Source organism: Trichoderma citrinoviride (genome assembly GCF_003025115.1).
Source record: "Trichoderma citrinoviride strain TUCIM 6016 unplaced genomic scaffold BBK36scaffold_11, whole genome shotgun sequence".
In the NCBI taxonomy this organism is placed as follows: domain Eukaryota; kingdom Fungi; phylum Ascomycota; class Sordariomycetes; order Hypocreales; family Hypocreaceae; genus Trichoderma; species Trichoderma citrinoviride.
This window is the reverse complement of record NW_020194719.1, coordinates 21,784-35,376: the sequence shown is the minus strand read 5'-3', so window position 1 is coordinate 35,376 and position 13,593 is coordinate 21,784. Positions and strand designations below refer to the sequence as shown.

General features: G+C 52.4%; 4 protein-coding genes across 4 annotated transcripts; 3 read left to right on the top strand and 1 right to left on the bottom strand.

Moving 5' to 3' along the window:
* Window positions 1-987: 987 nt before the first annotated feature.
* On the bottom strand, window positions 988-4,352 carry BBK36DRAFT_1178087 (ER to Golgi protein transport; the record flags this gene model as incomplete). Its single annotated transcript, XM_024896113.1, has 7 exons — window positions 3,340-4,352; window positions 2,076-3,277; window positions 1,728-2,013; window positions 1,435-1,648; window positions 1,352-1,372; window positions 1,185-1,285; window positions 988-1,104 (listed from the first exon to the last, which is right to left on the bottom strand). The coding sequence occupies exons 1-7, from the start codon at window positions 4,318-4,320 to the stop codon at window positions 988-990; spliced, it is 2,922 nt and encodes a 973-aa protein (XP_024747380.1). The 5' UTR covers window positions 4,321-4,352.
* A 620-nt stretch (window positions 4,353-4,972) lies between these two features.
* Window positions 4,973-5,509, top strand: BBK36DRAFT_1124721 (histone-fold-containing protein; the record flags this gene model as incomplete). The annotated part of the gene is made up of 3 exons (XM_024891187.1): window positions 4,973-5,039; window positions 5,108-5,232; window positions 5,294-5,509. 3 exons carry the CDS (start codon window positions 4,973-4,975, stop codon window positions 5,507-5,509), a joined length of 408 nt encoding a protein of 135 aa, XP_024747379.1.
* A 4,321-nt stretch (window positions 5,510-9,830) lies between these two features.
* BBK36DRAFT_1124706 (Prefoldin) lies at window positions 9,831-10,316 on the top strand (the record flags this gene model as incomplete). Its single annotated transcript, XM_024891184.1, has 3 exons — window positions 9,831-9,860; window positions 9,913-10,079; window positions 10,157-10,316. 3 exons carry the CDS (start codon window positions 9,831-9,833, stop codon window positions 10,314-10,316), a joined length of 357 nt encoding a protein of 118 aa, XP_024747378.1.
* Window positions 10,317-11,337: 1,021 nt separating this feature from the next.
* BBK36DRAFT_1133521 (protein phosphatase PP2A regulatory subunit B) lies at window positions 11,338-13,281 on the top strand (the record flags this gene model as incomplete). The annotated part of the gene is made up of 6 exons (XM_024892099.1): window positions 11,338-11,381; window positions 11,446-11,486; window positions 11,558-11,655; window positions 11,799-12,453; window positions 12,564-13,174; window positions 13,234-13,281. 6 exons carry the CDS (start codon window positions 11,338-11,340, stop codon window positions 13,279-13,281), a joined length of 1,497 nt encoding a protein of 498 aa, XP_024747377.1.
* Between the last annotated feature and the right edge of the window lie 312 nt (window positions 13,282-13,593).

Here is a 13,593-nt window from a genome sequence, read left to right as displayed (position 1 = left end):
GTATGAGGGTTTCTGTTTCTCTTTGCTTTCTCTTCTTCTCTCCCTTCTTTCTCTTGTCTTTTAAAACACAAACAACGACAATCGTTTATACGATTACCTCACTGCTGGCTGGTCAGTTGTTTTTGCTGCCTTTTTCATGAATCTGGAAATTTATAACATCTTTTTCATATTTTTTCTTAGTGTAACTGCCGCCGGGACATCAAGGTACGAACCAATTACAAGACAAGTGAGGACGCTACTTTTCAACCAGAAACAGTACATTAAAGCCAAGCTGCAAACGGCCTTGTTTGGGGTAGCTATTGCCTTTGAAAAGGTACACATCAAACCTTTTTAGTGTGTGTCAGGTATTCGTTTGGTGCTTGATCTTCCCTGGAAGGCGGCAAAAGCTCCACACAGCGGAATTCTCTCCATCATGGATAAAGTAGGCCAGCAGATACCAAAACAACAAAAATCAAATCAAAGAATGAACACTCTTGAAAAAGAGAAAAAGCTAAGCATTTCTTGTTATTGCTGCTATCTTAAAGTCGAGAAAAACAATAGTTGAGCAAAAAAGAAAGAAAAAAAAATGATTTGAGAAAAAATCCTCAAGTCGCGTTCGAACCTGGAAGCTCCAGATGAGGAAGTGCCAAAGATTATTGAAATGGAGTCTGTTGGGCCAATCCCACGGTCACATCTGGTAAAAGGCAAGAGGTGAGTTCGATGGGAGGTCCCACTCCAATTTGTTTTTGTTCTAAACCCCTTTATATATTGTTACTTCACTCAACCTCGTTCGCACCCATTACTGCCGGGCCTGCATCTCAACGTCAACACCAACACCAACATCAACGATTGCATTCGTGAATGGCATCTTTGTGATGGTGACTTGATTTTTTTTCTCTTCTTCTATTTTCATTGGTTTTTACGGACAATGGCTCCCCCGCTACAAGGCGGTCAATACTGTTGCAGTGCTGCACAGGCTCTGACACCCCCATCTCAAGTGCTCCAGAATCAGTCAACAGCTTTATCGTCCTCTTCGTCTTCACTTTCTTCCTCTCCCTCACTGCCATCGTCCCCGTCATCATCTTCGCCATCGGACACCTCTTGTCCAAGTCCACGCAAACGAGCCTAATGGAACTCTGCATTAGCATCTTATTATGTCTTTTTCTTGTGCGAGGATGGGCTATATAATGAGCCAGATTGCCTACCTTGTACTTCCCGAGCTTCTCCTCCAAATCGCCAAACACCATGAGGAGATCGTCCAGCTCCGACTGTACCGTGTCCTTGGCCTTTTCAGCATCCGCCAAGGCTTGCTTTGACTGAGGTTGAGCGTCAGCAATGTCCCGTTAGCCAAAGAGTTGATCTCGTTTCTCACCTTTGCAGCTTCCTGCCGCAGCTTGTCAGCCTCGGCTTGTAACTTTTCAACTTCTTTTTGTCGCTTCTCGGCCTCTGTCCGACTCTCCTCTTCTTCCTCCCGTAGCTTCTCAGCCTCCTCCCGAAGTTTGTCAGCCTCCTTTCTCAGCTTCTCGACCTCTTCTTTCAAACTGGTGAGCTGCTTTGCGCCTTCTTCCGCCTTCTCGTTGGCCTTCTTCAACTGGGAGTCGCGCTCCGCCAGCGCGTCTGCATGCTCCTTGCGAAGGGTCTGTAGTTCAGAAGCCTTGCTCTTGTTGGCCTAGAAAGAGCGCCAGTTAGTTGATCTGGTCATAACATAGCAACCTGACGTCCAAAAGTCGCCCGTTGTGTTCACTCACCTTCATCACGTCGACCTCAAGCCTGCTAACAGTTGCTCGCAAGTCTGCAATTTCAGCTTCCGCCCTCTGCTTCGCACGCTCTGCTTCTACTTCGTGCGCCTTTTGAGCTTGGCTTAGCTGGGCTTGCAGGTACTGGTCTTTGCTACTCAGCTGGGTTTGCAGATACTGATCCTTAGCAGCAAGCTGGGTTTGGAGGTGCTGATCTTTCGCATTGAGCTGCTGTTGCATCTGCGCAATCTTTTGTTCAAGCCCGGAGACTGTAGCAGCCTGCTCGCCTTGTAGTTTGCTGTATACCCGTTTCAGCTGGCCGTTACAAAGGATTCGTTTTCGGAAAGCTTCAAAACATACCGCATCTCTGCCATCAATCTCGCGCTCGTGGCCTCGGCATCTTCCTTTGCACGGCGATGTGCCTCCTGCACCTCCTTAATGACCCCTTCCAGGGATTTATTGGCGCTGTTGGCTTCTTCAATTGCGCGGTCTTTTTCCTCTATTTGCTGCCGCAAGGAGTCTACGAGCTGTCTGGAAATACCCTGCTCCGTACCATTCGTGATGACCGAGACCTCAATATCGGGCGCTTTATCAAGAGCGCGGATTGCACGGCTGAAGTTATCCTTGAAGAAATCGACAAAAACATCGTCAAAGAACACGTTGACCTCTTCGCCATCTGTTGAAGCCATGAGCTTTTGCGGTGTGACTTCAAACTCTCGGAGCAAAGGATGGTTCCGAAGTTTTGTCAGTCGATCCACGTAACCATCCCTGTCCAGCCGTGACTCCAAGATGGAATGCAGCGTTGCTCGTGGTATGGGCGAGTCCTTGGTAGAGAACTCATATACAACCCCCAGCAGCATGGCGCATAGCCCTTGGACAAGTTCTCCCGTCACGCGAACCGGCTGCGTGATTACCTGTATAAGTCCCTGAACGTTGCTCCCTTCGGCCAGGAAATCATTGACGGCGTCAAGGTCCTCAAACAGCCAGCCGAGGAGGAGCATCAGGTATGCTACCAATATCCGAGTATCGTCGTCTCGGCGTATCCGCATGAGAAGATGCGCTGTGATCGTCTGGATACTGGTCACCACTTCTTCACCCTTGGAGGCATCGCCTTCGGTCAAGCCCTTTGCCACTGCCTTGGCCGCAGGATTGTCATAGAGCAGATGGAAGGCGATGACGGCGGCGAACCACACGCGATATGGGTCGCTGAGAAATACGTCACCTGGTAGCCTCAGCAGGACACTCAGGATGTTGGCAGATTCGTCCCGGCCAGACTGGTAGCCTTCTATGGCTCTGCCCAGAAAGTGAGACTTTACTTCGTCATGGTTGGAGAAGTAAGCCTTTAGGCATTGGCAGGCAGCGTAACGTAAATCAAACGCAGAAAGTTCGTGCACATTCAGTGTCAAGTCAAGCAGGCCGTCAATAATGTATATCTTGGCCTGGCCATTGGGCGCACTTGGGGTCTCAGCCGCGGATTCCAGCGGAGGAGGGACCATGAGAGAGGCAAATGCCTCCTGCACGGGCATGTTGTTACGGATCAGGTCGCCACATGCGAGCAAGGCCTACTAGAAATGTTATCATTGCGGCCCGACAACAATAAGAGCAGGATATCAGACGTCCGCACCTCGGCCTTGATTTGGAACTGAACATCGTGGCCGAACGCGAGTTGCAGGACGAGATAGCTGAGGCCATGCCTCCAGAACGTAGCCTGATTCTGGTGCGTCTCTGCGGAGCCTGGCGACAAGAACAGCCGGATGATGGAGAGGAATGCGTAGATGTTGCGGTTGTGCTGGATCTGCGCCCACTTAGCGAGGTTATCTTCTTGCTTCTGCGCTTCGAGCAGGCCCTTGAGCATCTCCGTGAGCTTGCCTATGCAACCCGATTCCCGGAAGAGCGACTGGTTGGCGAAATTGCCCCTCAGCAGGTTGGCCAGGAGTATCAAGCTGTCCTCCACCGTCCTCCCGCCTTCGGAAAGTGAGCCGTCCGCGGCAATAATGTCGAACAACTTCTCAAACGCATTCTGAAAGGCGACGAGCTTTTGTATCTCTAGAGAGCTGGACGTCAGTAATATCAACAGATTGACGCCTTCTGTGCGTATCGCCTCCCGTTGGTCGTCAAGCGCAGCGACGAGGCGGCTGATGCCCAGGGGTGCGGAGAGGACGCATTCTTCCGTCCGCTGCGTCCGTGCCGTGAGGATCGAGCTGAGTAGCTGCAGAGAGTATAGGCGCGAGTAGAAGTCGGAGGTATCAAGGAAATCGAGGACGAGGTCGATGTTTTCCTGGCGCTGGGTGAACTCGTCGGCCAGCCAGAGTGCGATTTCGTCTGATGCCTCGGGGCTCTCCTTGTTGGGGTTGAAGAGCATCAACAGGGTTTCCAGCACGATCTTGATGGTGTCGACATCTTCGGCGTCCTTGGACAAGCTGCCAATCAAGCCCCTCAGAGCCCCCGATGCTACAGTGGCTGGGTAATCCTTTGCGAAGCTTCGCAGGCCCAGGACAGCAGCGCGCCGGTCTTCGAGGAGGGTTGCGGAACCGAGTCGGCCGCTGAGGACGCTGATGGTGTCGCCAACGGATTGTTTCGCCGGCGTGCTGGAGATGGAGAACATGTCGTCGCCTCACCCATGTCCCTGGCCGGCAGTTGGCGTGAGGGAACTGACTGCTGCAGAGAGCTTCGAGGAACGAAGCAATACTACTAGTTGGACTGGAGCTCAGCGGAGAGCTTCTAGAAACACGTTCCAATTTACGAAGCACTAATATCGATTGGCGAATCAGGGGCGTTGCCCTGTAACTTGGCCATCATGATTGAACTGGAGGCAACCATATCCGCAACGTCCTAGTAGAAACACGGCTTATGTAGGTATGGAGTAGAAAATCAATGTATTTCTCATGATCATTCTATATCTATACTTCTCTTTATTTATCAAATGTCCAAAATTTGCACTATTAATTAAATCTTTGTTGAGATATCGTTCTTGGTTACTGAGGTAAGGTACATACATAGACCCTGCGAGAGCTGTTTCCAAAGATACTAGATGCAACGTGGATCATGCGCCTTATCTTATCGGGCGAAGCTTGGCTGTCACCGGGTTGACCAGGGACGCGTCGTTCCACATAGCAGAACAAAATATAGTGCGACCAACCTGGAACCTTTTGTTCTACACCTCGATTGAGCCTCGATGTAGGCCACGAGCTGGCCATCGCGCATGGTTTTCTACGTTTCTCCGCGCTTTCCTTGACTGATTTGCTCCTCTGCCCACAATGCCTCCTCGTCAGTCGACCTCGGGAACCTCACAAAAAGTGCGCCACAGACCGAGCGATGTACAGCGTGCGTGACACGAACAAATACAACTTCTCGTTGCCCTTCGCCGTCCGTCTTGCTAACCCTTTCTTCAGCCGGCGATCCACTGCCCACGAGACAGCGACGACGATATCGCCCAGGTACCGTCGCATTGCGGGAAATCAGGCAATACCAGGCCAACACGAAGCTTTTGCTGTTGAAGCTGCCGTTTATGCGCCTCGTGAGTGCCACGCTTTAAATCCCCGGTCGCAACCTGGACGTGTTTTTTTGATAATGGATAGGTTCGAGAAATTGGGTTGAATTGTCGTCCGAGGGGAAAGGAGTTTAGATGGCAGAGCCAGGCCATTCAGGCGCTGCAAGAAGCCGCAGAGGCCTTCATGGTGCATCTGTTTGAGGATGCGCAGCTGTGCGCTGTACACGCGAAGAGGGTTACCCTGATGCAGAAAGACATACAGCTTGCGAGGAGAATTCGAGGTATCTGGGGCGGCCTTGGTTGATACGAACATATGCATGAGCAAAGGACATGGAAAAAAGAGATGAACCTGACATTACTAATTCTATCTGACTCCTAATGTTTACTTCGTCATACACATGGACGAGATAGAAGGTCTGGTGAATGTGAGACGACTGGTTTACGTAGGATGGCTCCCTGGCATGGACATGATTTGCTGGGCGGTATAGCAGTACGCTTAGATATAATGGCTCCTACGACGTGTATGTTCCGTTTGAAAAAGAAGAAAAAATGATCTCGTTCTCACACACGCACATGAGGGCGAATTATGTCAGTTACGCATGGTCACGTCCTTGCCAGTGGCCGCCACGATAGGGAGGCCGAGGTCCAGAATCCGGTCCGCGCCTCCCTCGGCCGCGGTACTCATTCCTACCGTCAGACCAGCCCTGTTGGTGTCGCGCATTGGGGAATGGCGATGGGCCTGCTCTCGGATCGAATGCCGGCCCGCCTGACGGCTGCCACCCCCCGTGTTGCGGCCCGCCATACGGCTGCTGCTGTGGCATGCCATAAGGCGGCTGTTGCGGCATGCCATAAGGCGGTTGTTGCGGCATGCCATAGAACGGTTGTTGTGGCATGCCATACGATGGATTGGGGTATGATTGGAAGCGCTGGTTGTCACGGTTGCGCCCGTTGTAAGGCTCCCGGGAATCCCTATAACCGCCTGAATAACCACCTCGTCCTCGGCCATTGTTGTTTCCGTAGTTCCCGTAGTTGCGGCCTGATCGGTTGGTTTTCCCTCGAATTTCCTCGATATCACTCCTGGTCAGAGCAGGCGGCGGCATTCGCACTCCGCGCAGAAGCATTGATTTGTGGGTTTGCGATAGCTGGGGCATGTCGTAGTAAACGCTGCGCTTGGTTAGCAGAGTGTCACAGAATGTTAGGGTGAAAATACCTGATGGAATGATCGTAATCGAGATCCGGCATCGATCGCCGCTCTAGGGGATAGCGCAGGGCTCCATGAGGAACTGAGTCCTCCTGCTTCTCTATTTCTCCTGCCAAGCCATTGCTGTTCGCCGGGTTAATGGTGAGCCTTGAGCGGTCTTGCTTCTTGGAATAGAAGGTGGTCAAGATATCGTCGTAGAGGCCTTCATGGTTATCGGACAGTATCAAAACGTCCTTGCCAATCGTATTCCGTGCAACATCATCTGGGCTCAATTGCGGGTACTTGGCTTGAACAGCTTTGAGGAGACGCGTCATGTCGATGAATGGGAGCAAAGCCACACCCTGCCATGCCATCTTCTTTCCATTGAGGTCAATCTCAAACTCCTCAGGATAAAAATCGATAATCTCGCTGTCCTTTTCAGTCATGAGATCGTGGAACACCTCTGGGAGAGCGTGACGAGACGCCGCCGGCAAGACGCTCATGAGTTGCTCGAAAGGCCTGGAAACTCGTCCCTTTTCGAAACTGATTTCCATTTTCCCGAGGTCTTTGAAGTCAGCGGCAAAGGGGGCGTAGTGGTATGGGTAATACCACTCCCATGATGGGCATCCCTGGAAGTAATACAACAACACCCACGCCAATCCTTCCACGTAGGCATGAGCTACTTTGTGGCGGAATTCAATGTCTTGTGGATCTTTTCCAAACTTCTGCTGATAGTAGCGATCTTCGTAGCCTTCTTCCCAAAGACGAACATTGTCAACTGGCTCGGCCTCTTGCGGAGCCACGGGTTTGCTGGCCAAGGATTCCGCCGAAGAAGAGTTGGCGGTATCATCTAACTCTGCAGCCTTTCTCTTTCCAAGAGACGAAGGCAGGGTTTGCGGAGTAGTGTCCGCGGGAGCGCTGTCTGCGGGAGCGCTGTCTGCGGGAGTGCTGTCTGCAGGGGCGTTGGATCCGTCTTCGACCTTGGCCGTGTCAGCGCGGAGTCGATCTCGAATTACGCTGGCGGCACCCCTATTGGCAAGCGTCGCATCTTGGGCCGCGCCGCGGCTGACGACCATGTCGTGTGTGACGTTGAGATTGTTGGATGAGTTCGCAGTCTGCGCTGCAATAGGGAAGAGATGCAGGCCCTTGGAAGGGTCTGCGTGTCCGTTGATCTTGGAAGAAGCGCCATGCTGCCCGTTCCTCGAGTAGCCCTCGTTTTGAAGCTTCCTGCGCTTGAAAGAGGCTTCTCGGCGATCCTCTTGTTCTTTCCTTCGCTTGAAGATTGCAGCCTCCTGACTGGCGAGGCCGTCAAGTATAACTTGTGCTCTCTCCAAATCAATGTGGCCGTCTTTGGTGACATAACCTCCCATGGATGGTAAGCTGTTTCTCCAGATCGTAGTCAAGGTGTCGATTCCATGTTCGCGAATTTCCAGAGCTGGCAAGTGAGGCAGAAAGTCATTACCGACGAAGCAGCACATGAAGATCCAGTCGTCAATGGCCCGTTCCAAATCGAACCTAAAGGGAAGATCAGGAACAGACAGCTCGATGGCGAGATACTCCCTCAAGACAGAGACGTGTAGCCAGATGAAAGGCTTCAAGGGGGCCTGGACGGCCTTGGCTTGCCCATCGCCCTCAGCCATATCGTTGGGCTTTGCGGTTCCACGACAGTTGTTTGCCTCATGCCCCTTCTGACCACAGAGCTTACACGTCCTGTTCTTGCCTTCGTTGAAGAAGACATCTTCACGCAGAACTCGGAAGTGAGGTTCGTGCGTGGCGAGTCCCAGCATGATGAGATCGGCATCCAAGCCATAGATGACATGGCGTGTGTTGGGATCGTAATTCGGGGAGGTGCGCTGAGATCGGATGAAGTTCATGATTTTGTGCTCGCCTTCACCCGGCACGGTAGCATCAGATATGATGATTTTGAGCTTCGCCCAGGCAGGATCCGTGTTCAGCTTATACTGGCACCAGTATCGCAAACTCATGGCGAGGATATCCATGAATGGTGTGCCTGGGGTGATGGAGTTGGAATCGAATGCCTTCTTGACAACGGCTTCGGAGTCTGCAGCTTCGAAAACGCCGCCATTCTGGCGCTTGAGTAACTCGATGAGCGCTTGCTTATCCTCTTCCTTCTCCTTCGCTTCCCGAGCTGATCGAAATCGCCGCGACCGCTGCTGGTTCATCTTCGCTCTTGGTGCGACTCCGTCTAAGAATGTTTCATTAGCCAACGCTGAGATAATTGCAAAGCCACCGTTGAGGCCGCTGAAGGGTGAGGAACATGGTGAAGAAAGGATGCATTACTTACCAACGGCAATCATCAGGATTTTGCGCGGGCGGACCATGTTGACGACACGGTCAGTATATCTGAAGACCTCGAGCATCATCTCCTCCTCGTCGGCGGGCGCAGGCCTGTCCTCTGGATGCGAACATGGGTGGACAATGCCATTCATGTCCAGGTACAGGTTGTCGAGCTCCTCGCCATTGGGGTTGGGTCTGGTGGTGTCCACTGGGATGGTAACGCCTTCTTCAGTGGTGATGGGCGTCTCCTCTATCACGGGTGAGATGATTTTGGGATATTTGTTGGATAGCCATCGGAAGGCTGCGGGGATACCCATGCTGGGCTATGGCTATTGCGATAGGAATACGACCGCTTGGTGCCGCTGAGCGATTCTCGACAGGTGAGGTAGTGGAAGGATGAGAAACGCGATTACGCGTGGTCGGGATTGAAGTCGTCCGCGGTGAGGCTTATCAATCCGGCAGCGTATATATCGAGAGTCAGCGATCCCGAGTGAGGCATGCGACTCTTTGTGTGTGCGACGTCTCCCAGGGCCTTTGGACAAGGAAATTCGAGAGTGATGATGGATCGAGGTTTGGTTTGTCCAGGCGCTGCACGCAAGGAGACGTATGGGCAAAAAATCTCAAGCCAAAGTTCATGGAGTGGAGACTTTCCCTTACGCCGACCTGAGCTCTGTGTCACTTGCACTTCTGAGCAGGTACCCGGTACGAAGTACTACCAGCAATACAATGGCCATATCTGAATGGGTTGCATGTGAGCTCTAGCTGCTTTAATTTTATCATAACTACATTTTTTTATTTTCTCAGGTATGAGGTATTGAATTCAATCAATTTGATTGTTTCCTTCTGAGTCAATATCATACACCTGAACTGAGGACCTTCGCTTCGTGCAGCTGACAGCTCCATGTGTGGTTCTGCGATTTTAGCAGCAACCTGAAGTACTGGATACTCCGTACGATGTAGCAGTTCAGGAGACGCAATCCACTGTACAGGTATCGATAAGCGATCCGTAGGTCCCTCCCCGAGTCCCTCCCTAAAGTATGTAGGTCCCCTGCTCAATCGCCCTACTGGCCGTTTCTCTTGCAGCTTTGTTCCGCGACGTCAATGGACTGACCTTGAGCTGCCTCAAGGTAAAACCCAGCTGCCCGCCATGGCCATACCGAATGAGGCTCTTCAGAAGGTGAGTGCCGTGGCTCTCAAAGCTTTACAATCCGTGCTGATGTCGTGATTAGCTGGCGCTTGAGATCGAGTCCCAAGCCATCGCAGCGCAGCAGCAGATTGGCATAGTCCGAACCCAATTAGCAGCGAAACAGCGAGAGCAACGCCTGCTGCGGTTGACCATGAGCGAAGTGCAGAGCTTCCCAAGCGACTCCGTCATGTATGAAGGCGTCGGGAAAATGTACGTTACCATGTCCAATTGCAAAGCATGGCAACTGCGCGATGGCGGGACTAACATTGAGGCTCTCCGGACCCTAGGTTTGTTTCTCTTCCTCCTAGCACTCTGCAAGAAAAGCTACAGCGCCAGATCCAAGACCTCGATGGGGAGGTTGACAAGTTGAACCAACGATTGCTGTATCTGGAGACGACGCACAAGAATAGCCGAGAGCATATCGACCAGATATTACGGACGCGTTGAGAGGAGATGGAGGGGGAGGGGCTGCTTCTGAGCGTTGCGATATCGAACAACCTATCTACCATGCCTACATGAACAGAGGACCACTACCTACCAACATATCAGCCTTCAGTCACCTCTGCTTGATTCTGCTTCCTACTGCTTTTCCAAGTACATAGATCGTATGGTTCAGAAGGCCTACGAGCTGAGCAGAGTAGAGAGCAGAGGCACTGCTTAGCACCGAGCCGCTCAGATGCGCCACCATGATGCACAGCCAAGTGTCGGCAGCATGACATGGTCATCCAAAAGCCTTGGTTACAATCCTAGACAGTTGTTTCATAGCAAGGTAGTCATCGGAGGCAATCTGTAACATGACCTGGTATTCCCAAAGAAAAAAGCCAATCAGCGATACGACCATGCAGTACTTCATCATTAGACAATCGCCCAAAACAGCCCGCTTTTTTGCTTTGCACCAGACGTCAGGCAATGTTGGCAATGTATTGTGAAGGTACATACAGAAGTCTAGCTCATCATCAGGTACTAAGCCGCCAAAAAGTTGGGCTGCCACCCCGTCTTCTCTTTTTGCTTCCTTTTCTAGAGCACATACTTGTAGCTGGCGTCAGCGGAACGCGCATCATCATTCAATCAAGCCCCGAGCATCTGCTGCGGCCCAACCGTGCCAACCCCTCTATCTGTCTCTCCTTAGTCCTTAGTGTATCTGGCTTCTTGCTGCTCTCGTGCCCCACCACCGGCTAGAGCTTGTGGCACCTCGTTAGTAACCTCGAGCTGTGCGGTCTCTCTTCAGCCCGCCAAAGTGCCACGGCAAACGACATCATCCGCCTCATCACGACTGATTGCGCTTCGACCACCGCCCCGACCACCCCCGAAGCTCCAAACCTCACCGAGCTGCAGCGACCTGCCCAGCGCCCCGAGCCATCGCCCGCCATCGCCCTCCTGTCCTGCTTCCGCCGCATCTCGTCACCCCCGGCTGCCTGTGCCACCTCTGATCCCTCACCTCTGATCCCTGCTATCGCTGCCAACCAAAATGGTCGACAGTGAAGCGAGCTCGCCGACCTGGAAGTTCACCCAGTACGTGCCCCCGACTCTGAGCCCGCCGTGAATTGGGCGTGCCGCTGACTCGAGATTGCTGCAGATGCTTCGGCGACAAGGGCGATGTCGAGGATATCACCGAAGGTTCGCCTGCCAGACAAAGCAGACCTCTCCCCTCTGACGTATGATGTGAGATACTGACCGCGGAGCCCCAGCCGACATCATCTCGACGGTAGAGTTTGACCACACAGGCAACTATCTGGCCACCGGCGATAAGGGAGGACGAGTGGTTCTATTTGAGCGGAACGAGACGGTAAAGACTCGCTGCCCTGCCCCCTCCTGTCCTTCTTCGTCCCCTTCTGCACCTCAGCCCCCTTCAGCCCCTCTGTCTCCCTGCCTCCCTGCCTCCATGCCGCCAGCTCGCAGCCGTCTCTAATCTAATGGAATGCTCCGCAGAAAAAATCCTGTGAATACAAGTTTCACACCGAGTTTCAGTCCCATGAGCCTGAGTTTGACTATCTGAAGTCGCTCGAGATCGAGGAGAAGATCAACAAGATCAAGTGGTGCCGTCGACAGAATGCCTCCCATTACCTCCTATCAACCAACGACAAGACGATCAAGCTGTGGAAGGTGTTCGAGAAGTCTCTTAAAGTGGTGGCCGAGAACAATCTTTCTCACGACGTAACGCCCGGCGGCCCGGTAGGCGGCGGCGGCGGCCTTCGAGCTCTGCCCACGACGCAGCACTTCAGGAACGCGGCGGACCTCAAGCTGCCTCGTCTCACACATCATGACACCGTTGTGGCTGCCGTCCCGCGACGGACCTACGCCAACGCCCACGCGTACCACATCAACAGCATATCCGTCAACAGTGATGGCGAAACCTTCATTAGCAGTGACGATTTGCGCATCAATCTCTGGAACCTCAACATCCAGGACCAGAGCTTCAACATCGTTGATATCAAACCCGCCAACATGGAGGAGCTGACCGAGGTCATCACCGCTGCCGAGTTCCACCCCATCAGCTGCAACTGGTTCATGTATGCCAGCTCAAAGGGCACCATCAAGCTTGCCGACATGCGAGAGAGCGCCCTGTGCGACCAGCACGCAAAATGTTTGTACCAAACCAAGCCAATCCCGCTCGACAGACTTGTTTTTTCCAGGAAAGCAAAAACAAGAAGAAGTAGTAGCTAATCAAAGGGGTCCACGGGGACTCACTCATAGTATTCGAACAAGAAGAGGACCCTTCATCGAGGTCGTTCTTCTCTGAAATCATCTCGTCAATATCAGATGTTCGATTCTCCTACGACGGAAGATATGTCTTGTCTCGAGATTACCTCACCGTCAAGATCTGGGACATCAACATGGAGCGGCAGCCGGTCAAGACGATACCGATTCACGAGCACCTGCGACCTCGATTATGCGACACGTACGAAAACGATAGTATCTTCGACAAGTTCGAGGTCGTCTTCTCTGGCGACGCCAAAAACGTCATGACCGGCAGCTACAACAACAACTTCATGATCTATCCTTCCGACCCGGACAAGGAGGTGGAGGTGGTCCTCCAGGCGGACAAGTCGGCTTTCAAGGCAAAGAAGGTGGGCGTTCCTACGCCCATCAACTCGTCTTCAAGTCCCGCTGCGAATGGCGGCAAGAAGGGGGGCTCAAGAGCGGGGAGCCCGGCTGGTGGTGCCCAGGGTCAGAGGATGCGGAAAGAGACGGACGCGGACCAGATTGACTTCAACAAGAAGATACTACACATGAGCTGGCATCCGTTTGAGGACAGTATCTGGCATCCGTTTGAGGACAGTATTGCCATAGCCGCAACCAACAATGTGAGTCCCTGCCAACCCCCCCGGCCTGGAAACAAGTCGTTCTACCGATGTATTGGAAGCTAACCAGACGGCTCTCGCGACAGCTCTTTGTATTTTCAGCACTGTAGCCGACAGGTAGAAATCTTTTGGAACACTGGAGAGCGCCTAAACGCAGTCACAAAGCTCAAGGGTTGCATATGGTAGTCTATACTAAGGAGTGAATGCAGGAGTGAAGCAACGTCCTAATCATATTTAGGCAAGAAAAATAAAGACAAGTATAAACGCGATAGTATAGCTTGAAAATAAGACATACTATTGATAATCTAGGTACTATACATACCAAAACAAGTATAAGAAAGAACGCCGGCCTTTCTCGCGGTCAAGGGCTCCCAACGTGAGCATAAAGCCAGTCATTCAAGGGTCATTCATGACAGCACAGA